This window comes from Erpetoichthys calabaricus, chromosome 14 (assembly GCF_900747795.2).
Source record: "Erpetoichthys calabaricus chromosome 14, fErpCal1.3, whole genome shotgun sequence".
Lineage (NCBI taxonomy): Eukaryota > Metazoa > Chordata > Cladistia > Polypteriformes > Polypteridae > Erpetoichthys > Erpetoichthys calabaricus.
The window spans coordinates 103,698,857-103,724,606 of NC_041407.2; the positions used below are offsets into that span (position 1 = coordinate 103,698,857).

The window sequence follows — 25,750 nt, forward strand, 5'->3', positions numbered from 1 at the left end:
GCTTATAAACAGAAAGCTATGAATAGGACTGTATGACAGATTCGAAAGGCACTACCTTATATATAAACGTGTACGTGTGGAAGTGTGCGTCTGTCTGTCTGTCTGTCTGTCCGACACAGAAGTGCGAGGCTACAGCCTGAAACTCAAAAAAACGACTGTCACCAAAGTGAAACCGCAGAGAAAAGAGAGAAACTCACTGAGCCGCTGATAGACAAGCAAGGCGAGCACATCAGCAAAACAAAACTGCTGACTCTGCATTTCAATGATTTTTCTGACGATTTCAATAATTTATAGGCAGGGATGTGCGATCAGGGGAGGCCTCTGCCTCACCCGTCATCATGAAAAGTAAAAAATGAATAATGATAATATAAAATAATTGTGTCCACTGGTCTGTGCTATAAATTTGTTTCTGTATGATTTCAATAACTTTTATCATTTTATAGTGAACATCGCTGAACTGGTGCATTTCCCGTTCAAACAGAGCGGAGAAACACGAGGTGCGGCAGCTACAAGCCTCACCTCACCTGGGACTGCGCTCTCCCTCACACACTCATCAGAGTGCGATTCGAGCGTCCCTGTCGCCAATATAAGGTTTGCAGACACGTTTATTATACACTCTGACTTTCTAATATCTTTAATGAATGTGTGTGACATATTTAGTCTTGCTGACATAAAACCGCAGCGAAAAGGCACAAGGTGAGGCAGACAGTACCTACCGCCCTGAAGGGGGCGCATGTGAGCCCAACAGGTGCTCGTCGCTGCTCTTCTTCTACGCAGACGCTCGGTGACAATAAGTTAGCGATATCAGAAAGTCAAGTGCACTGCAGCGGTCCGTTTATTTTTATTTTCTGTTCCGACTGACTGCCAAAATGGAAGATTCAGACAAAACTAAAGGAAAATAACGAGGGACTTTTACAAGAAAGTGATGGAGATTTTTGTGAAGAAGGATAGGCGCATGGACTTCATTTAGAAATAAACGTGAGAACATAAACGGTTTCAAATTTTATAAAAATGGGATCAGACTAAGAAAAAAATAAAATCCAATATGTAAAAACTAAGTTTTGACCATAAATAAAATATTCTTGTTTTTCTTGTTATCCTTTTGTTGAACAGTCTCTATTAAAATTGATTAAAGTATCAGAATTAAAAGCTTTTAAAAACAACTAAATATTTCAATTAAAGTCAAAATTGAAATCCGTTTTTCTCGTACACCTTTCTGTACTTTCATTTGTATTGAATGAGTGTGAATTGTGGAATTGCAACGGCAAATTGAGAACACATGGAGGGTGAGGTGCGCAAATGCGCTCTTTCCGCTCTCTGTCGCCGCTAGAAATGCAACGTTGTTTCGTAGCCAAATATGCGCCTTACCTGTGTGTGTGTAATGAGTGCTGATCAGATATGAAACATAACCAGTAGTCAATGTGCAGGCTGCCAATAGTGAATAAGTGACTCGTTTGAGTTCATATATTTGTAAATCTGACTCTGTAGGAGTCCGTGCCTCACCAGCCATCATCATCACCGCACGTCAGTTTCTAGGACCCCGGGCCAGGGACGTTCTTAGACATACGCGAACTACGCATCCGCGTAGGGCCCCGACCCCGACTTACAATTTTTTTTTTTAATTTATCGGGCTGTAGGCCTGGGGCCCCTGTCATGCCCCGGGCACTGCAGCCGTCTGTGCCAGTCCCAGGAAATTCAGTTCAGTGCATCTCTTAGTCTTATTAACAATGGTAATTTATTATCCAAATTGCAAGCTTCACCTAAATCCCTAATAATATTGTCACGCCGTCGTAACTTTGCCAAATGCACTATAGCAAACGTTAATTTTAGAGATTCGTTTCGGATTCATTCAGAAAGATCCCCATAAAATCTTGAAATCTATATATATATTTCAGCATGTCTGTCTGTTGGTTGGTACGTTTACGTCAGTGTTTTGATTGGCTGAACGAAGCACTGGGAAGCGAGTGACCAATCGGATTAAAAGAAAAGCTGAAGGAAGTCACTCGACTGAAGAAGACGAAAATGCAAAAAGAAATAAGATTTTGGATATTTCAAGTGCTCAAACTACACCTCAACAATTGCCAAAAACGAAGAAACCAAAAAGAATTTTTACTGAAGAACAAAAACTGTGGAATAAACAGCGACGTTACACTACATTATTGATGTAAAGACCATCTTGATCCTCGTGTTGCAATCGCAGACGCTCAATTTCGTGAACCAATTGTGTTTGTTCTTCCGTGCGGTTGCTTCTGTAAGCTGCAACTCGTTGGCGTTCATTTTGTCTCTGCTGCGAGATTTGAACACAAATAACAAAAAACATTTTATTACTAAATTTAATCATGGTACAAATAATTTTGCACTTAATGACTTTTACCCTGCAACACTGATAAAAGTCGCCTGCAGCCCGTCCTTGACGGACACGACTACCTTGTATCCCAATATTACCGGCCTTTACCAGATCCAGAACAAAATCAATATTTTACCACTCTGCATACACACAAGCGTACATGTAGGCCTACTGGTCATCTAAGGCTTTTTCCGGACGATTTATTAGAACACCTTCCTGAGCTCCGGTGTGACCTGCACATTTCTTAACCGCGTAGGTCCCCCAAACAGCTAAGAACAGCGCAGGCTTACACAGCTAATATTATATAAAGATAGAAATGTGCATGGCGCCACGTTTGTCCAAAATTAAAGCTCCGCAGCTTGTGGTTTAGTTTACAGGTCGGTTCAGCCAATAGCGTGACGCGTATTCCAATAATTTCACAGACTTTGTTTTAAAAGTTTTAGTAAAATTCAAAGCAAAACATTTCACACAAAAAAAACGAGAAAAAAGGCTGCTATTAAAGTAAAGTTCTTGTATAAAGGACGTTGAGTTTAAGGCTCACGATTCCCGTTTCATTTTTCTCCACGTTTGCTCACCCCGTCGGACTCTGACATGTTCTCTTGGCGTATGAAGCTCTCGTGTTTGTCTGCTCCTCCGCCATTCCGGTCTCGCAGCGAGGCGACTTCCTAACTGAAAGTTCGATTTCATGTTAACTCCCGGGAGTAAAAGAGCAAACACCACATTCTAAGGAACTACGAGAAACTGACATTCTGGTGTGAAAGGCGCTATATTATACTGTATAGGAATAAAAAGGTGTGAGGAACAATATGATGGTAGATGTGCATGGTGCTGCGTGATAGATCGTATGGTGTGACTGTCGCTATAAATAAGAGTAAAAGGCACTATATAATAAGACTAAAGGGCGCTGACTGATACTGAATAGGAAGAGAAATGCGTGCATGGTGGTCTATGATGTGACAAGCACTATAATATAAAAGGGGGGGGGGGGGGGGAAAAGACAGTTTCTGATATAGGGATGTAGAAAAACAGTACATGATATGTGTGTCAGGGTCCCTGTATATAAATAGAAAGGTCTACACTTCACTTTGTGATAGACGTGAAAGGCACTTTACGATATACAGTATAAACAGAAAAAAGTGAAAGAAATCACGATATACAGTGAAAGGCACTATATGATATATACGGTACACAGAAAGGGGTGAAGGACAGTTAATAAAAGACAGACAGGTAGTGTGACCATTGGAGGGAATCTCAGACCCCCAAACCCCAGATGCAACACCACCTCCAGGTCTGGGCACAATTTAACCTCTTATATTTTCTCGTTACTGTACACACAGAATTCTTGCACCGATCTTCCTTTTTCCTCCTCCAGTCAGCCCCAGGTGGTCTTTGTTCTCTTCGACTTCTGACACCGAGTCCCCTTGAATGAGGTGCAAGATTCCCTTTTAAGATGGACTTGGGTACTTCTGATGCCACCATACTGTGACTGAGAAGAACGTCTTGTTCAGGGGAGCCGCCACTGCCACTGTCACTGCCACCTCAGTTTCTTTCTCCCCACAGCTCCCCCTAATGGCGCCTAAGAACGCAGTAGTGCTGCCCATTAGGACTACAATTCCCATGCAGCTCTGAGGAAATCCCCAGGAGGTGTGACAAGAGATGTATGCTGCCCCCTGGCGTTCTGGCAGTTTCTCACACTTTCATTCCTTGGGCATCCACCCACCAAACCAGCTCAGTTGCCAGTCTGCCTGCATCCTCCTTTACAATATACAGACGTGAAGGGCAATATGTGATGGACAAAGCTGCATGTAACTGATATCAAAGGCAGTTTATTAGAGTGCAGTATGAACGGCAGAATACAATACATAAGATAGGCATGAAAGGCGCTATAAGATATAAAAATAGATGTGAAAGGCACTATAAAACAGAGTTATACTGTCGTGGACTGCACTTGTCTCCTTTTGGGGTTAGGGGGTCCCAGTCACCTCACCTCACTACTGCTGACGTGGCTTCATCCAGCTTTTTGTTAAGTGTGCAAAGATACTGTGCAATCCAAACTTCTTTATAATTTTATTGTAATTTCAGTAATCGCTTTTTTCACGTTGAACTTTTATAATGGCGAGTTGTAAAATCACGTTTTGAATCGCATGGCAAAGCAGCAGATTGTGTAAAACACGGCCATGAAGGTTAAAAGCTTTCCACTTACCCGGCTTATTCTGGTTTTAGGTTCACCTGGGTCGGGGTGTGGGGGTTCAGGGTATGAGGCAGGAATTATCCCGGCAGGTGGTGCCAGTCTGTGACTCACTCACACTTGGCCCATTTTGAGTTGGCACTCACCTAACCGTTGCATCTCCATGGATGTGACAATTAAAAGTACCAGGGGAAAACCCACAATGTCATGGGGAGAACACGCAGATGTCACCCTGGCCGACAGCGAGGAAGGATTTGAACCCAGGTGCCAGCCACGACGTTAGCATGTTACCCAACACAGCACACATTTTATAAATTCTGAAGTGCACGCAGAGCGAGGCCGAGATTTACAAATGTATAAAAATATCAGTCTGTACCAGCTTTCTTATCACTAATGGATAACCGAGACACCAATCAAGTTTAGGGCACGTTGCTCCTTGTAAAGATAAGCGAGTTGCTGACTCGGTTGACTCCACTGAACGCCCCCCCCCCCCCCTTTTAAAAGTCACGAAGCGGTGCAATCGCGGTCACTTTTAACAACGTTACCGACAGCACAGATTTTGGGCCTGAAGGTTGGGACGGTTTGCCGTCTTTGTGTCCCGAGCTGGGCTCACAATGAATAGAGTGCACTTCTAAAAGAGGCCACTAGGTGGAGACATAACCAAGAACGACGAGCTACCAGCCTTTGTTTGCCTGCCAGTACAAGCGCCAGCAGCTCCTTGGCTAACGTCTGCCGGCTCTTCTTTAGCACCATTTGGATAAATTATTTCCAAAATGTCAACATATATTTATATATAAAAGCTACAATAATTATACTTCTTGATGAAGAATGAGAGCGAGTTTTGCTTTATTACGTTTTCTGATGATGACGAGAGCTCCTCCAGGGTGTTTTGCTGACTGCCACCCTAAACTCTAAACCCCCCCCCCTCCCCCCCGTGCCCATTAATTACAACAAGTGGGTCTGACAGGCACCTGTTATTTAATTCAGTACTAAAGGGATTAAACACCCCAAAGCAGGGAGTCGGACAAACGGCAAGTGGTGGTCTTCTTTTCATTGAAGGGGTGCTACAGTTCTCAAAGTATCTATCTGAGGCACAAAGGACGATATGAAAAAGGATTTTCGCTCCCAGACAACCCCGCACCGCCATGGATGGCATCAGTTCATTCCTCTCTTTCACACTGCGGCTCCATCCAGTTTTTAGCCAATATGTCATATAGCGCCTTTCAGGTAAACAGTGGTCCAAACATACAAATTAAGAGTCTGGGAGACATTTGGGCAGAAGTGGAATATCAGACCCCGACTTTTAAGCCCACGTCCATTATCACACTGTCGTCCTTGAGTGCGGGGGATCTTGGCACAGCAGATGTAGCAAACTGTGGCCCAAAATACAAACTGAATTGAATTGATAGGATGATGGGCACATGGGGGGGGGGGGGGGGGGCACAGAAGTGGGACCTCAGAGAGAGCCTTTCTAATGAACAGCCCCCCAAAGTACTCTCAACATAGAGATTGTCATAACAAGGGAGACATTGGTGTCAGAAGTGGGATCTCAGCCCATGGCGTTTACACTTCCAATGCTCAGGGCCACTGCCATACTTCTCTACTCAAGTGAGGGGCTACAAAAATGGGGCATCAAATACCACCTTTCAGGTGAATGGTGGCCCAAAGTTCTTTAAACATAGAAATGGGCAGAATGGGAGAGCCACGGGTGGCAGCAGGGGCATGTCAGCCAATGGCATTTCCACTCTTAACCCCATCTTCATGGTCACCCTGTTCTGCCCCGGAGGTCCACAATCACTGGACCCTTGAGACGACACAAAGCTGGCCTTCACTCCAGGAGTCCCACCAATTCAGGTCCAGTCCATTAAGTGTCCAGATTAACAATTTAAAAAGGGGGCTTCTTGCCAGTGGCATCCAGCAGGGGGCGTCAGCCACTTAAGCCTGCTTTCGAGCTTTTTGCTTTTTCAGCTTCCTCTTCAGCAGGACGAGGTCAATGTAGACGATGCGGTTGAGAATGGCCGATGCACAGATGAGGCCCCCGTGTAAAGCCCCCGCAAAGCCGTTACAAAACACATCCTGACCTAAGAGAAAATACACAAAAAAAAAGGTGATCTGGACAGAAAGGTGCGTCTGCCGGACCACCTCTGATGCCCGCTCCCCGCCCCATTGACGGCCAGCTTACCCGACAGGTACAGGTTCTTAACGGGCGTCTGAGCCCGCATGCTGGCGATGATGTCCGTTCTGAAGCGGCCCAAGTTGTGCTCTGCGCCATACATCTCACCTCGGGGGCACCCCAGGTAGAACTGATTGGACAACGGCGTCGCCGCCTCCACAAAATCAACCTGCACGGAAGCCAAAGTTGACCGTTAAGCAAGCTACAAACTGACGGCAGCCATCTGTAGAGGGTGTAATCGGGTTCAGGAAAAGTCGGATAACTGGCCCTCCTCCGCTACAGTCGGGGATCTGAAGGGGAAGCCCACCCCAGTCGCACCCAACCTGGATGGATGGCCAACTGAGCTACAAAGGAGAAGGAATGAATCCCAAAGACGGGCCACCAAAGATTGGTTTGGATGGCTGCACAAGTGGACAGCAAACGGCACTCAGGCCCACCCTCAGGTCAATCAGCAGGTGGAGAGGGGCTCTCATGGTGACCCAAGGAGGACAGATGGATGGATGAACGGACACCAAAAACCGTGGGCTTCCTTAATAAAACACTCAAGGGGAGGGATGAGCACAGGGAGAAGAACAAAGCACCAAATAACAATGGAAGGAAGCAGAAAACCTGTATGTGAACCCATACATCTAGGTGCTGACCACTCGCCTCACTTGACTCCCTCAAAGTCTTCCTCCTGTGGACCCCCCACACTGCTGTTCACTCCATTTTTTGCTCTGCCCTGAGAAAACTTTAAGCATTCCCACCATACGGAATCAGAACATCAGTCACCAAATTAGAACTCCCTCTAGTGGCCATTGATGTCCCTGCACACTTAATAGGCAGCTGCACTGCTGTCTGTGCCATAGAGGGCGCTGCAATGCCTTTGTCCGTCAAGTCAGGGAGCGTGTGCTGCCCCCTAGTGCATAGGGTGGGAGACAGACCTTCCTTTGCCTATGTGGTACCCCCCAACCCCCCAATTGGACATGAGGTCTCATGATCCTTAAAGCTAGCAAGTCAGGTATCGCTGCCTCAACAGGGTCTCCTGCCCCCTAGTGTATATACTGGAGAGTACAGGGCCCGTCACTCGTTCAGCGGGCAAATTGGGCTCAGCTAGTGTCCATGTGGCAAATTGTACCATCCTGGTTAGAAATTCAGGCATTTCCAACCTCTGCCAGTTTGCCTGCCCCCTAGTGTCCAAGACTCATACTAGCAGCTCCCAGCTTATATTTTTGCCCCTTCCTGATGCCCAGCACAGGCACTGGCCATTCCTCACACTGGCATATCTGGCTGTCTCACCCTTGGCAGGGTCCTTCTTATTTTCTCTTCTTGAGATTTCCTGCTGGATGTCACCCTGACACCTACCACCCTGGCAACCCCCTTGCTTGCCAATGACAAGTACAGTACACAGTGGTAGTCCGGACAGATGGGACGGTTCAGATATACTGAAGGACTGGCCAGGAGATGGAGGGGTCCCTCTTGTCAGCAGACTCCAGTCAGGCCCAGCTCAGGTAGATAAGCGTTTCTTGTGATGACCCATTTAACACCAACGACACCAGCCATCCAAACCAGTGCACTTACTTAATGGAGCCCTCAGAGGGAGGGATGAGCACAGGCAGAGTACAAAGCATCAGCTTAAAACAAAGAGAAGATGAAAACCTGCTCCAAGTACACAAGTTTTGAACCCGGACATCTACGTGGGGCCACTCACCCCTCAGTTCTACCACCTCTGCTTCTCATATTCTACAGGCCATTCTTGCTCTTCCCTAACACCGTTTTAAGCCTCCCCTGCCCGGTTGCCTGCCCCCCTGATGCCCAACGGCAGACTTGCACTCAGGTCATATTTCTCCCACCCTTGTTAGTTTTGGCACCCCTTGCCAGCTTCCCAGCATACATGTTGGGCAGTTTCACACTGGCATATCTAGCTGCTTCACCCTTGCCAGTGTGCTTCTCTAGTTAAGATTTCCTGCAGGACCTCATCCCGACCCGTACCATCTGGGCATTCTAACGACTCCTAGGTTGAGGTCAGGCAGACCAGACAGTTCAAATATACAGGGACACAGAAGAAGGTCCTCCAGGAGTGGTCAGGTGATGGAGGCGACCTTCTGTCCTCTTATTCAGTCTGGTCAAGACAGCCAGCTCAGCCATATTAAACCTCCTTGCCAGATGAGTTCATATCAGGCACCTGAAGGTGAAGGACCTTCTCATTACTTTTGGGTCAGATGGCCAGCTTAGAAACACTGGGACCCAGAAGATGGAAGTCCCCCTTGGTCCACTGCCCCCCCACCCGATTTAGTCGGGTCACAAGATGGCCACCTGAGCTACATAATGAGCTGCCAGCTAGCTGAGCCCATGAAGGTCATCACCCAATGACTAGAAGCTAGTGCCCTTCATCCCTGGACCCAGCATCCATTTACCCCTCTACTGTTGTGGGTCAGATGTGAGTGCAGGTAATTCCACAGTTTGCCCCACTCACCTTGTCTTCAATCTGAGGGAACATCTCGGTGGCCCATTTAATGAGGGCATGGGCGATGCCCATCTTGAGGCGCTCGTAGTCGTTACCCCTGTTCTTCACTCGCTTGTCCTGCCACTCTTCAAACCACTCGAAGCGAGCCATGGTCAGCAGGGTCATACACGACTTGCCTATGGACACAAGGGACCCGTGTGATCAGCTGAACCCCCAACCGCCATAACTACAATAAAGTGGTCAATTGATCCACCGGAAAGGAGTGGGTGACCTCATCACCTGGGTGTCGGACTTCAAACGAAGGGTCCTTGGCTGATGGAAATGTGATGAACATCATGGGGATGTTGGCCGCCACCTCCTCCCGTTTCAGCGTGCTGTAGCGCTCCATCCTGGAAACGAAAGAAGAAACAGAACTGTGGGCAGCAAGGCAGGGGATGGGCATAAAGGACCCTACAACTAGAAGGGGAATGCCACGGTATGGTGGGTGCATCTGGTCTCACATGAGCAGTGATTCACTGTGAGTGGCCACGTCGCTGTGAGAACATCTCTCCTGGTCAATGCTTTAAAGAGTCCTTTTATAAGGACCCCCCGTCAAAAACTTTATGGCGCCTTTCACCCTGACAGCAGTTACAGAGACCTCTACAAAACAGGACCATTCTATACAGCGCCTTTCACAGTGAGCTGCATCACAGTTTTTACTTTACAATTATAAATAACAGCTTTTTGTTTGAAATATGTTTTACAGTATATAGTGCCTTTCACAGTGACCACATCCACTGAATATGTTTGAAAAAATATTTTATATAGAGCCTGTGGGACTATAGCGCCTAAACACAAATCAGTCCTTATTGTATGAGTAAAAACAACAACCGTTTTGAATTGTTCGTATATAGCGCCTTTCACAGTGTCCAACTTCTGAAAACATATTCAATATAGCGCCAGCAGATGGCAGCCTTAACACAAAGCCATCCATCCATCCATCCATTTACCAACCCGCTGAATCCAAACACAGGGTCACGGGGGTCTGCTGGAGCCAATCCCAGCCAACATAGGGCACAAGGCAGGAAACAATCCTGGGCAGGGTGCCAACCCACCGCAGGACACACACAAACACACCCACACACCAAGCACACACTAGGGCCAATTTAGAATCACCAATCCACCTAACCTGCATGTCTTTGGACTGTGGGAGGAAACCGGAGCGCCCGGAGGAAACCCACGCAGACACGGGGAGAACATGCAAACTCCACGCAGGGAGGACCCGGGAAGCGAACCCAGGTCCCCAGATCTCCCAACTGCGAGGCAGCAGCGCTACCCACTGCGCCACCGTGCCGCCCCTAACACAAAGCCTTTTGTAAAAAAAAAGTTTGTGGCATATCGGGGAAAAAAAAATAAAGCTTTTGTTACACCGTGTTTTACTTTATATAGCGCCTTTCATGGGGGCCACTTTGATAAAGACCTTTACAAAAGAAAAATCCTTCTGTATAGCGCCTTTCAACTAGTTTGCAAAATGATCCACAGTGTGAAACTTAAAATAACAGCTCTCTCTTTTATCCGTTCACAACTCTATATAGTTCCTAACAGGGTGGGCTTCAACACAAAGTATTCTGAAAAAGAAACTACTGTATAATGAAATAAACCATAAACCATGCTTAACTTTATATAGCACCTTTCGCCGAGAATTTTGGGGAAAAAAAGAATCGACACATCGATGCTATCAGACAGCATTGTGTAAAACCGTTTATTGTATAATGAAAAATAGCACTTTGTTAAAGAAGTTATATGGCACCTTTCACAAACACCAGTGTCTTTATATATATATATATATATATATATATATATATATATAGCGCCTTTCACAGTGGGCCTTAGCAGAAATGATTCTGCACAACGGCCCACAGTATGGATGTGACGGTGCGGGTTAGCTCCATGCTGCCGGTTCCTTCCGGGAGCCCTTCGAACCCGCGGCCGTCCGCACCATACCCGAGATGTGCCAACACGCACATTCGGACAAGGGGTCAGTGGAAAAGTGAATCAGTGCTTTTATTAAAATAAAGTGACATAAGTGCAGTGCAGAAGTTCTACACATATATAAGCCATAAAGAGTCAAAGTGAACGTGGAGGTTAAAATCCCAAGAAATAAACCCCAACAAACAAGGCTAAAAACATGGCAGGAATCTTCTCATCGAAACTCCCTTTAAAATGGACGTCTCTGCGGTTTATTCTATTCAGATCTCACAGCATGGAGATATAGCAACCAACAGGCGCAGACACCCTTCAGTCCTGCTTGGGACCCCCACTGCCCACCCTATGGCGATCTGCTGAGCCTTGTCTCCTTTGGACTCCCGTTGCCATCCCCCAGCCTTGCTCCTCCTCTTCCTCCTATGCTCATCAGGAGCAGCGCCCACCACACACTCCATTCCCGTCACCCTGCTTCCTCCCATCTTGCTCTCTCCCACCTTCTCTTCTGTCCTTTAACCTCGGCCCTCTTAATCCATTTTTTCCCTCTTCTGATCCCCCCCTTATTTTTTCTTTCCCTTTCCCCTCTGCCCGTGCAGGCTCTTTTTTGTATTCTGCTGCTTAATTTGGCACGGGTGCGATGAGGTGTGCCCTCCGTGGCATCATTAAGGCACCAGACTGATCCACCTACCTCTGCAAGTGTATGCGGCGGGGTAAGCCAAGTACCTCAGTTGTGCCATGGTGGACACGCCTCATCGCACCCATGCCCAATTGGCACCTGCACCTTCTTGGGGTACGATTATTTAAAATTAGTCAACTATTCTTCCACCGCCAACCCACTACACTACAGTGAAATTTCAAATAAAAGCTCAGTGCTATCCTGGTGACCCTGGACCACCATAAAGTATCCCTTCGCAAAACACTGTAACGCCATATATTGCCTTTCAGCATGCGCTACACCAAGCTTCACAATGCCCATTTGCACAGATGCCCTGACCCGAGTGCCTGCTTATCCCCAGAAGTGTGGCATTTACAAGGTGACAAGTTTAAGAGATGCCCTCAGCCTTCTACATAAAAGAAGTGGTCATGTATGAGGAATAAAAGTTGCCTGTCCCACCATGCCGATCCCACCTCCCACTTACAAAGCATCAAGGTTGTTGTCCTTGTACATCCAGAAGTTAGTGGACGGGATGCCCAGCTCTTCTTTGGTCCCATTGAGCCCCACAAAGACAAGAAATGAGCCCATGCCATGCTGGACCGTGCAGAGCCGAGACTGGATCTCTGAAAGGCATAGCAGAGAGAAGATGACGCGACATGTTCCAATATGCCACAAGTACCCCCCACAAAGACCCCCAACTGCTTTAGCAGAAGATCCCCAAGTAGCAGGAATGTTAACAGGACACAGAGTGACCGCCTCACCAGGACTGGATCGCAGTTCCATCGGAAGGAAGCGCTCAAAAGTGTTAAAGATCCCAGCATTCGAGATGACCACTGGGGCCCGGAGATCCACCTCTTCATCACCTTTCTTCACGACGACCCCTAAAAGAGGGAGACATCTGGTGAAACTAGCAAACACTATACATAAAGAGGGGTGCACCCCATATATCGGAGCTGGATGGCCTGTCTGACCAAATGGTCATTAGGAAGAGAGAAGGAGGCAACAGACCAGCAAGTGTGAGCAGACAGGATGACCAGCTGAGGGGCAGAAACTGGAAACCAACAGGACGGCCTGACCCTAAGAATGGACAACCAGTGGACATCACTGAGGAATCAGAAGGGGCCTGCAAAGGATGGCAGATGGACGGTGCCACTCTTACGGAGGGCCCCTTGGGTTCCAGATCATGCCAACAGTTTGGAGGACAGGAGATGCTGAGAATAGGAGCCGGACCCCAAGTATGATCAGCATGTCTGACCAACTAGGATGAGTGCAGGACAGCCATTTTGACCAGGAGGGCCAAAACAGGAAAACACACTGGACCCCTGACCACCAGAGATGACTGGCACCTTTGGTGCTGGACAGGGTGACCATCATCAAGTAAAAGAACCTAAAAAGGTCAAAAGTGGAGATGGTCAACATGCTGAAACTGGACAGAGGACAGGAGACACCTGATGGACAAGCTTAGTAACTGTTCAGTAGGAGCACAAAGCACATCACATCTCAGGGTCTCCACTTGGACTTCATGAGGAAGACTGAATACCAATAGCACCCCCAACTGGATGGAGTACCTCTTGGGTTTCCTACCTTCACTTCATTTCTCTGTAAACTCAAAAAGTCTTCATTTACAGGGAGACTCACCACACGCCGAGCCGTCTGCGTTGACCAGAATACGCTGGACAGGAGCTCGAACCAGCACAGCGCCCCCTGCCTTCTGGATGACTGGGATGATGTTGAAGGCGACCTCGCTGGCTCCACCCCGGGGGTACCAGGCGCCTCTCTTGTAGTGATGGAGCAGTAAGGCATTAATCACAAAACTGGAGTCGCGGGGAGAGACCCCTAGAAGACAGGCAGGAATAAAGAGCCATCAGCCTGGTAGGGACTTGGGCGGAACAACCGCCATCAAATCCCCCCAGCCCCCACATCATGGTGCATCCGCCTACAAACAGACAACTGAAAGTGCAGACCACTGAGTTCTTATGTTGCACACAAAGCCAATGGTAGAACATGAAAGGGACAGATAGATGGATAGATGAAAGGCACTATATAATACATAAATGAATATATAAGAAGTACTGCATATGACAGATGAATAGATGAATGAAAGGCACTATATAATAAATAGATAGGTGGATGAAAGGCACTATATAATTAATAGATGTTAGGCACTATATATATCTTATCAATGAAAGGAACTATATAATACAAAATGGATAGGAAGCACTATATAATAGATTGATGAAAGGCACTATATAATAGACAGATGGATTAAAAACACTATATAATAGATGATTAGAAGGATGAAAGGCACTAAAAAATAAATGGATGGATGGATGAACGGCACTATATGCTAGACAGACAGATGAAAGGCACTATATAATGCACAATGGATAATAAACACTACATATCAATGAAAGCACTATATAATGCATAATGGATAAGAAGCACAATATAGATTGATGGAAGGCACTATATAATATATAGATGGACTAAAAACACTATATAATAGATAATTAGATTGATGAAAGGCACTAAAAATAAATGGATGGATGGATGGATGAATGAATGAATGAATGAACGACACTATATAATAGATACACAGATGAAAGGCACTATATAATTAATAGATAGATGCAACTTATCAATGAAAGGCACTATATCATGCATAGAGTAAATAAGAAGCACTATGTAATAGATGGATAGGATGAAAGGCATAGTGCACAATGGATAAGAAACACTGCATAACATATCAATGAAAAACAGTATAATGCATAATGGATAATAAACACTACATATCAATGAAAGGCACTATATAATATAAAGATAAATGGATAAGGTACTATATATGACAGATGGATAAATGAATGAAAGACACTATATTAGGTAGATGGATGAATGAAAGGCGCTAGATAATAGAAAGATAAAACACACTATAGATGGATTAAAAACACGATATAATAGATAATTAGATGGATGAAAGGCACTAAAAAATAAATGGATGGATGGATGAACGGTACTATATGCTAGATAGACAGATGAAAGGCACTATATAATGCACAATGGATAATAAACACTACATAACAAATCAATGAAAGGCACTATATAATACAAAGATAAATGGATAAGGTACTATATATGACAGATGGATAGATGAATGAAAGGCGCTAAATAATAGAAAGATAAAACACTATAGACTGATTAAAAACACTATACAATAGATAATCAGATGGAAGAAAGGCACTAAAAAATAAATGGATGGATGAACTGGACTATATAATAGATAGATGAAATACACTATATAATAGATATGAAAGATAATACAGTATATGATAAATAGATAGATATAAAAGGCACTAAATAACAGAGACAGTCATGAAAGGCACTATATCATAAACTGATAGACTGCATACACTTCATTTGTCCACAGGTGGGATTTGGAAATGTGACCCTGACTTTCCCACTCTAGTGCTGCCATCACTCGGCAAACATGACCCACTAATCCTGAAAACGGTATGTGTATCAAACATTTTAAAGAATTGGGCACCAAATTTTATGTTGTTATGCGAGTACCCAACAATGTCAGTGGAAAAAAAAGCCTTGGCAGTGCCCATTGTGCCACCCAAGACCCTCCCACCCGGCCACCACCTCTCCTCACCGTAGAACAAGTAGGTGAACACAACCTGGAGGTCCTTGTCTTGTGTTAGCCGGTTCAGAAAATCGGCGTGACTGGTGGCAGCCAGTTTGTAAATGTCCGAGACCCAGTGGACGAGGCCGGTCCAGATGAGGAAGCGTGCCAGTCGCAGCGGGATCATCTTTAGAATGGCGAGCAAGGGGGTCTGACGTGCCGCCTGCTGTATTAAGAAGAAAAAAAGAGAAGCCCCGACCTGTGAAAGGCACTTTATAAAATAAGGAAAGATACAAATGACCATGCCCCCCTTGTTTGTCTTTGAGTCTCTGAGCTTTCATGGTGCCTTGCAATATTATTCAATCCCCGTGAGTGTCATCATCATTTTACATTTCCATTTCATTGCTTAGCAGACCATTAGTGTGACAGTCACTGGGCTCCAATGGGATTAGCATGTCCTATAATCAGCCTTTATAACTTCCTATACTTTTTTTTCTTATTTAAATTTTCTTTTATTAGGTTACAATGTAAGTGCCATCTGTTGGAATGAAAAATGCAACCCAGTTGATCAGTACATGTGACCAATGCCTTGCACTAGAAAGTAGAAGTTCTAGATTTTCAAATGGTAAACAGAGATTACTGTATACTAGAGTACTTGTGGGTGGGTCTAAGGGTGGGATAACTGTCAAAGTCAACTTTGGCAAATCATTTTAATGGGCATGTCAAGAAAGACGCCCTTGAGTTAGTGTGGTGCCAGCTTCATTTCTACACTTAGAATGAATTGCCAGACCAACAGTTTGTGGACCATCCAGCTATTTGGGCATTCATAGTGAGTGGCACTGTATGCCATGAGTGCATCATCTTAACAAACCTGGCGATTGGCATCTTCTTGCCACTTTGTCAAAGTTGGCATAAAGACTGATGGATGTGTAGCAAGACAGGATGTCGATACATCTGAGTGCTCCACGGGGTGCTTACCTTCATGTACTTCATGAACTTGTTGATGGCCTCTTTTTCCTCTGGGAATTGCTGGCAAAGATTATCTGCAAACTCATTCTTGCCACTGCGTAGGTGGTACTTCCGCTTGGCATCTTTCTCACCAATGACAACTGTGTCGAAATGCTCATCAAGCCGCACAAAGTCCAGCTGCCCCTCAGTGATCTGGTCCAGGATGACCCTCAGCATGCCATTCTCATGGAGCTGTCCCAGGTAGTGGATTCCTGTGAAGATACAGAAGTGTCCATAGACAGTCGTAACAAGCACATACGCCCCCCTGGTGCCCCAGCCTTACCCACGTCAAACTCGTATCCCTTCTCCACAAAGGTGTGGCAACAGCCTCCTGCCTGGTCATGCTGCTCCAAAACCAAAACCTTTTTACCGGCTTTTGCCAAAACTGCTGCTGCAGTGAGACCGCCAATGCCACTGCCAATCACAATGGCGTCCAGGTTAGCTGGGACCCTCTGGGAAGTGAAGCCTGTTCAAGAAAAAAAGGAGAACTTTCATGAGAGGAATGGCTGATGGAGGAGAACAGAGGCTCGTCAGATCACTCTTCACACCATGAAGGTTCACAAGGTGCTCTACAGAGGGAGGTGGAAAGGCTCTATATATTGTGACACTAGAGGGCACTGTCGCTCCTCTAACCAGACAGACATGCAGGAGTTAAATTGATTTATTTCTTTGATATTCTTCACAATGTTCTCTAGTCACCACAGCCACAGGCAATAAAGCACCACACAGTTATTTATTTTCTTTCACCTCCACTCCTCCCAGCAACCTCTGTCTTCTACCTCCCATCTCCAGCTCGCCTGCTGGGTGTTTCGCAGTCCTTTATATAATGTCCGAACCCAGAAGTGCTTCTGCTCTTCTGCACATGTGACTTGCCAGCACTTCCGGGTCAGATGGAGAAATCGAGTTTTCCACTAGCCCGGAAATTGTTCTGGGCTTCCGTCCACATGACTCGATAGTACTTCTGGGCTGTGTAAAAAGTACAAGTCCCCAAGTCCTCCTGCAGCATCACCTGGTGGCACCCACGATACCCAGCAGGGCTGTGAAGCCGAACTCCTGATCTCATGGTGCCCTGCGGGAATCCGGGGCACCGTAATGCTGCAGGGAAGTTGCCATCTAGTGTCTCGGAGGAAAGCAGTGACTAAAAGTAGCTGCCTTCCCCCATCCTTGCATTCTCGGGGCATCTGGGCTGGGTAGAGCTGCCGGCCATCCCTTACAATATGATGTACAGGGAGTTCATAAGGTGTTCTACAGAGGGGGGGAAAGGTGCTATATAGGGAGTTGTGTTATACAGTGTAGGAAAGGCACTATATATAATGTATAGGGAGTTCATAAGGTGTTCTATTAAGGAGGAAAGTCACTATATATAATGTATAGGGAGTTCATAAGGTGTTCTATTAAGGAGGAAAGGCACTATATATAATGTATAGGGAGTTCATAAGGTGTTCTACAGAGGGAAAGGTGCTATATATGATATAGAGAGTTCATAAGGTGCTATATATGATATAGAGAGTTTATAAGGTGCTATATATGATGTATAGAGAGTTCAGAAGGTGTTCTACAGAGGGGGGAAAGGCACTATATATAACGTATAGAGAGTTCAGAAGGTGTTCTACAGAGGAGGAAAGGCACTATATATAATGTATAGGGAGTTCATAAGGTTCTATTAAGGAGGAAAGGCATTATATATAATGTATAGGGAGTTCATAAGGTGTTCTATTAAGGAGGAAAAGCACTATATATCTATCTATCTATCTATATATAATGCATAGGGAGTTCATGAGGTGTTCTACAGAGGGGGGGAAAGGTGCCATATAGGGAGTTCATAAGGTGTTATACAGTGTAGGAAAGGCACTATATATAATTTATAGGAAGTTCATAAGGTGCTATATATGATGTATAGGGAGTTCATACGGTGCTCTACGGGTTAGGGGTTTGGAAGGCAAAATCTACCGGAAGGTTTAAGCAAATTATAGGGGAAAAAAAGATCTAAATCCGTTAAGTAGTTTTCACGTGAAAAGCGGACAAACATACAGACATTGGATGTTATATACAGATATACAGTAGATGATGTCTGAATGCCTCTCACGACAGCATTCTGCTGCCATCTAGTGGATGAAATAACATCAAGCTGTTAAAAAAAAGAATATATTTCTATGCTTTCTGCCACTTTATGGTAACTCTAAGGTAAACTCATCAATATTTATGAATGGGGCGGAGCCTCTAACGAAAAAGGCAATGTCAAACGAAACGCGATAGAGGCAGTTTTTGAGCGTATTCAAACGGATCCACTGCGAAGACGATGTGAATTGATCATCAGACGTCGACACGGAGGGTGAAACTGACGCACGATACAGCAAACCGCCGTGATATATCTGGCGAATTCGGCCGCGTGAAGCTTTACAGTAGTCGTGTGACAAAAAAAGCAAAAATGACTGCGGATCAAGGGAATGGACAAGCATTACGTTAGCCCCCTTAAACACTGTTCACAATGCGGCAGCTGTCAATGTTGGCGTCAGATGAAATGTGGAGGTCGCTAAGCGTTGCGCTAGGGTAGCCTGCAGTGACACAAGGGGCAAGTGAATTGTGCAGGTCCCGCATCGGCATTCTAACCTAAGAGAAGTGCGCTTCTACTGTCACGACTGCCGTGCCACGCTGTGCGTTGGTCACAAAACACGGCACACGAAGGACGGGTACTAATTCTGCATCAGCACAGCAGTGAGCACCCCACACGCCTTACCTGCTGTGATTATGGTGCCATTTTGGCGTTTACACGTTTCTGCTTCCCACCGTGGGCAGCACGGTGGCACAGTGGGTAGCGCTGCAGCCTCGCAGTAAGGAAACCAGGTTTTCATGTCTTGGGTCCTCACTTCCCTGTTTGGAGTTTCCATGTTCTCCCCCAATATCTTCTTTGGTTTCCACCGGGTGCTCCGATTTCCTCCCACTATCCAAAGACATGCAGGTCATGTAATCTGGCAACACTAAATTATACCTAGCACGTGCTTAGTGTGTGCGTGTGTGTGCAACACCTGCGATGGACTGGCACCCTATCTAAGGTCTGCTACTGCCTTGTACCCTCTGCCAGCTGGGATAGGTGCCAGCCCCCCGACCCCCCCCCCCCCACAACATGAGTCTGGATTAAACAGGTTAGAAAATGACATGACATGTTACCCATAGTGCCATGCAACAGACAGTCACTCTGCACATGTATGTAGTTGTACGTACCTCAAGTCGTTAATAAAGGAGTTCTGACCAGACGTGCAGGCATCTCTCGTACATTTGCTTATCTGCGGAAGGTCCAAAACATGGCTCCTTAAGAATGACAACTCTGGCAGTGACAAGGAGTGAAATAAGACAACTGACGGAACGGTCAGCTGAAGGTCACGTGTGCCCTCCGCAGAACTGAGCAATTTGGCTTACACAATCCGCTCTTCTGCATCTATGGCTTTTACTTCTCGGGCTCCCTTTAAATTCCCATTTTAAACTTGAAATCAGGGAAACAAGAAGGCTTTGAAAGTCACAGGACTGGGATGACATCTACGGTTCATCATCCCAATTTTGGTGTCAGGGAGTCAAACAAAGGCCTCTCACAGAGCTCTAGCAAATGACAACAGCGCATCGGCGCGCCGCTTCAGCACTATATAATAGAGCAACATAAAAGGCACTAAATAGCAGGCACAGAAATAGAGATGAAAAGTGTGATATGATAGTGCCTTTCATAACTGTCTATCTAACTATGTAATAGAAAAATAGATAGACGGATGGCTGAAAGGCACAATCCATAATAAATGGATTGATGAAAGGTACTATAAAATAGATCAACATGAAAGTCACTAAACAATACAGAGGCAGGAAAATTGACATGAAAGGTGATATACGATAGATAGATATGAAAGGCACTATATAATAGATGTTATAGATGGATGGATGGATGAAAGCCACTATATAGTAAATAGATGGGTGAAAGACACTATAATAGATCAAAATGAAAGACAATAAATAATAGGCAGAGAAATAGACATGAAAGGTGCTATATGACAGACAGATATGAAAGGCACTCTATGATAGATAGATGTGAAAGGCACTATATAATAGATCAACACAAAATACACTAAACAATAGAGAGCAAAATAAACATGAAAAGCACTATGGTAGATTGATGTGAAAGGCACTGTACGACAGATAGATAGATAAATAGATAGATTGTCAAGCAATGGCGCTATGAGGAACCACACATCCCAGTAAAGATCATTAAGGTGTCATTAAAGAACCAGGATTATTAAGCTTGCAAGGCACACATCCATGGCCACTCAATTTAATTGATTTTGTATCTGGTGAAACACTTTATGAAATAATAATATATAAAGATTGTCATTCTTCTATATAATGCCTTTCACTCATTGTGGCTATACTTTAATGGTTGCATAAAAATGCCCATACATTTCAGCACACAAGGTGCTGTTTAAACTAAGGATTGTTTATTTCCGTAAACCCGTTAAACTTTGTAATGATGTAAACCATGAAAGACGCCATACACACGCTTTATCCAGTTTTATAATTTGTAATTTGAAAGCGCACATTACGTTCAAAGAGGTTTTACCAGAATATAACCCATTTATATATAAACAAACAGGGCGAGGCGCACCTACCCTGCTTGAGGATCTTGTCCCGTACCCTCTGGTCCGTCACTAGCGGTCTCGATGGCCTCACTGCACTGCTGGAGAAAAGCGCGTCCTTCAGATAATAAAACCAGATGTAGAAGAGGCTGCCCAGGGGGAGAGCCAAAAGAAGTAACCACCACATCGTCGGGTCGAGGGCGGGAAGTCTGAAGTGAAGTCCCCTTTGAAACTGAAAGGCAAAAAGAAGCAGGAGCTTACTGGGGACTGAAGATGGGCTTTGCTGTGAGCGCGCACAGGGTGGGCTGTGATTGAGAGGCCGAGCGTCACGATCGGTGCGGTTATCCACGCTAACGCCTGACTTTATTCAATGCAGCATGGTGATACCGCCGGGGATTCAGGCAAACTTTGAACTTTTATCACAGCGATTAGAAGCCACTGCCGTCAGCAAACCGTCAGGACAAGATAAAGACTACCGTCACGTTGACATCCCATTATCCCGTGGAAGGTTTGCCCTGAGCCCAGTTTTGACGGGATAGCCACAAGCGACTCTTGACTGGATTAAGCTTTTCCGATTTCAAGGGGCGAATCTTGTCATTTATATTTTTTTTTTACTTTTGATAACCCTCACCTATTCCATTTCTAGTCTAGAAGGCCAGGAGCACATTTCCTATCTTACTTAATATCCAACACTCTGATCGATGTATGCCTGAAACCGTGTATGAAACCACTTTATAAAACCAATAAAGCAGTGACTTTTCATACACTCTGCAAACATTGGCTTTTCACAGAGAACACGGCCGCAACACGCTTTACGAAACTGTAAAGCGATGCTCAAATATGATTGGATACTACGACTGTCAGTCGGCATGACGTGTTCACCGATTGGACAGGCACAATTGATAGGCGGATGGCGCTTCCATTCAACAATCTACAATTCTCCGTATGCCAGCTCTGCTTTGCGACGGCCATAAACGATCCATTTACGATATCGACGGATTGTAAGCGGAATGATAAAAGGGGTCAAGAAAGACCCACGCATGCCTAAGGACTTTCCTACTGTCGCGCTATTTGAAGGGTCATCGCCCCCCGTTTACGTTGCTCATCAACTTTAAACCATCAGCTTTGAACGGTATCCATTAACGGGTTTTTAAAGATTTTTTTTTTTTGCCTTTAGAATGAACCCGAGCTGCATCGAAAACTGGCATATTGTAACCTACTCCGTTAGCCAACAAAAGGTGTCGTTTTGCTGCACTTCTCATTGCATCCATAAATGCACGGTGCATCCTCTACAACTTAAGGGTATTTAAAAATTTAAAAAAAAATTATTGAGTAATATCTTATTTTACCTCTCCATATATGTGTGGGTTTTCACTCCACAGTCCCAATGCAAGCAGATAGATGGAATAGCGATGCTAAATTGGCCCTAAACTCATAAAAATAAAGGTGTCAAAGTTGTTACTCAGAGCAATGCCACAGGGGTACCATTTAAGGTTCCCAAAAGAACCATCTGCATTAAGATTCCGGAAAAAAAAAAAACTTTTATATCAGTAACAGGCTCCATAAATAATTATTGCGAGTGCCATTCTTGATGCTCCATGGAGGCTGGAATGGAAGAACGGAGATGGCGTCCCGACTGGGATGGGTGGTTCTCCCTTTCCAGGAGGGGAGACCTGTTCCGAAATACAAATGATGGCTGCTCTGGTATGGGGGCATAGTCTCCCCCAGTACACATGATGGCAGAATCCCACTGGTAGAACCCACCCATATGGATACTGCAGCAGGGCTGGATGGGAGCTGTAGTGCCATGGGACAGCCCTGTTGGGGTTCTTGGGTGCTGCCAGGGGGAGCTGCGGGGAGAACTATCCCATCTTTGAAGTGCTTCCAACATGCAATGCTGAGGAACCTGAAGTACACTACCAGTCAAAAAATTTCAGAACACCAGTTTTTTTCAGATTTTATGGAAATGCACGCAGTTTAAAGTCTAGTTCTTGTCTTTTTGTAGGATGAACCCCTGACCTACTACACGAAGATCAGAAGGTACCGTGTGGTGCTGCAAAATGTTGTGACAACCCTTCCAATTCAGAAAGCCAGTCACTCTGTGCAAGTCACCAACTCTCCCTCCAGCAAAAGAACCCCAGACCATCACACTTCCTCCTCCATGTATGACAGTCGGTGTCACACACTGAGGAGCCATACTGTCACTAACACAACAGCGTACAAACTCCCTGCGGTAGGAACCAAAGATTTCAAACTTGGATTCATCGGTCCATAAGACTTTCTCCCAGTCTGTTGTAGTCCACAAGAAAGTATTTTGTCCTTTAAAGAATGGCTTTCTCCCTGCCACTTGCCCTGTCTAACCTGCAGCACAAAGTCTCCTCTTCACATTTACATTTACATCATTTAGCAGACGTTCTTATCCAGAGCGACTTACAACAGTGCTTAGTAGTCTACGACTGTTGAAACTAAGATTTTCTTTTTTCAACCACTGTTAAGCTGTGCTTGAAGCTGCTATGCTGTGAGACACCTATCACCCAAGCTGGTGACCCTCAGAAACTTGTCTTTTGCTTGGGTGGTGACTTTGGCCACTAGTTGTGTAAGCTGGGGTCCTAGAAACTATTGAGATTGTCAGACAATAATTGAAATGTAGAGATATCAGGTAATTGAAAGGATCTACTCTGGGTATATCTCTCTCTCTCAAGACGATTCGTTTTGCTGACGTGCTCGCCTCGCTTGTGTATTAGTGGCAGGAGGAAAAGTAAATGGGATACCATTTTGCTGATGTTAGCAGCTAAGCGACTGTCTTTCTTCTGGGGTTTTGTTTTGCTGACGTGCTGGCCTCGCTTGTGTTATTAGTGGCTAAGTGAGTTTTATGTTTCTTCAGAGGTGGAGCCTTTACCCCGACTCCACCTCTCACTTCCGGGCCGGACAGACTGACAGACACACTTCCACGCATAGATGTTTATAGATAGAGAGATTTAGCACTTACCTCTGTTACGTCATTCTCCTATTATTTCACCTTTTTCATCCCTTGATTGCCATCTATTAATGACAATTAACGAACAAAGTCAACAACAGGACAGGCAACAAAAAGAGTGGTGAAAGGCTGCAGCTACTTGTGGATCAGACACATTTTGACTTGCTCCTTAGTAAATAACGGCCGGGAGTCGGGACACCTGGAAAATTGCAATGCAAATCAAAGAGAAGGATGAACAAATTCTTGAAAGTGTAGATACAAACATTAAGGCATCTCCATATCTCATACAAAAATGAATACTAATGAAAATTCAGTTTTGTCTTTTTTGTAAGCACGGAGAATGAAAAATAACAGCTTGATATTTATGAAAAGTAAAGCTGTTTGGGATGAAAACGGGCAGCCACAGTGCCCCCCAAACCCCAACCGAACTTGGGAAGCCCCAGCTCTAGGAGACAACACCATCATCGGCTTTCATCTTGGCCTGGCCACCATTGGGTACATTAACAGAAACACATTTATACCGGGGCGGTCTGGATTAGCTATTACGTTTAAAATAAATGTATTTTAAGACGAGTTTAATGAGAAGTCAATCGAAATTATACCTTTCATTGGCTAACTAAAAAGCTTACAATTTGCAAGCTTTCGAGGAAACTCAGACCCCTTCTTCAGGCAAGACGTATTGAAGTTAATACCCATAAACAAACGCACCTCCGAAAGTAAAAGAACGTCGGATAAACACGTGGTTATTAGAGGCGTCTGGGAAATTGAGTTCTTACCGCTTGGATTGTCTCTCTGTCTCAACGCGCTTCCTGTACGTGTGCGTGTGCGTGTTAATGACTACATGCATCGTTCACGTCATGCTCTGTTCGAGAGTGCATGCCCGCGGTTTCTGTTAATCCTTTAAGAACCCCCATTCTTCCTTCGCCGCTTGGTAGTTTATATTTTCCAATTACAATACGAAGCTTTTTTTGAACGAAGACAAAACAAAACGACGTACAACTACAGCTCGCTCAACCATAACCATCACACTGGAAGAGGTTGCTAAATACGAGGCGCTAGGAGGGACAAAATACACTGAAACCCGCGCGCCAAGATAGTGCAGAGAATGCTGGGTAAAGTAGTACATTGCCTGCTTATCGTCGGAGGTCATCGCGTCCACTAAATGTTGCACGTGGCATCTCACTGCCTGTGTTTATTATTTAATGAAAGCGAGGGAAGTATATGACTCTACTGGATCAAATCCAAGTTTTTAAATGTAAAAAAATGGATGTAGTAAATGGTGAAGTCTGAAGCGCAAGATTACAGAGTAGTCTTATAATGGTGGGAGGGTGAATGTGTCTTCACCCACTGGTGTCCTGTCCAGGTGTTGTTCCCTCCTTTCACCCAATGATTTATGGTATAGGCTCCAGCTGTTGCACCACCCTGCCCTTTTTAAGTAGGTTAGGAAAATGGATGGATGGAATGCAAAATATGTGCCTGTGAGGACATTTCATTGAGTAGTGCTACAACACAAGGGCCTATTGATAGGTGCTATATGGGATTGTACTAGTGTGATGACTCATTTTATATAGGGTTTGTCACAATGTGAAGATGAGGTGACTTATTCCATCCTGAGGTTCTCACAGTGAAGTCCTATTTAATCACCTTATATGAGGTCATGGTGGTATGAAGGCCTAGTGGCTCATTTTTATGCCATTGTTCTCACAGAGCAATGACGCTCTAAAGACATACTGCCCCTCAATGTGTGACAGTCTTAATG

At 45.1% G+C, this 25,750-nt stretch overlaps 1 protein-coding gene and 1 long non-coding RNA gene across 3 annotated transcripts in view; one reads left to right on the forward strand and one right to left on the reverse strand.

The window, feature by feature from the left end:
* The window catches only part of LOC127530171 (uncharacterized), a 178,409-nt gene that overhangs the window by 100,421 nt on the left and 52,238 nt on the right, over positions 1-25,750 (forward strand). The gene's annotated exons all lie outside the window — the stretch shown is intronic.
* si:ch1073-13h15.3 (all-trans-retinol 13,14-reductase) lies at positions 3,807-24,775 on the reverse strand. Of its 2 annotated transcripts, XM_028819552.2 has the most exons (13): positions 24,594-24,775; positions 24,004-24,190; positions 21,048-21,246; positions 16,685-16,867; positions 16,372-16,613; positions 15,424-15,619; positions 13,410-13,607; positions 12,533-12,652; positions 12,256-12,394; positions 9,434-9,543; positions 9,164-9,330; positions 6,718-6,877; positions 3,807-6,616 (listed from the first exon to the last, which is right to left on the reverse strand). In XM_028819552.2, the coding sequence occupies exons 3-13, from the start codon at positions 21,199-21,201 to the stop codon at positions 6,471-6,473; spliced, it is 1,815 nt and encodes a 604-aa protein (XP_028675385.1). In that variant the 5' UTR covers positions 21,202-21,246; positions 24,004-24,190; positions 24,594-24,775; the 3' UTR covers positions 3,807-6,470. The 2 variants fall into 2 exon arrangements, with proteins under 2 accessions (XP_028675385.1, XP_028675388.1); XM_028819555.2 differs by lacking the exons at positions 24,004-24,190; positions 24,594-24,775 and having other exon boundaries at positions 21,048-21,628.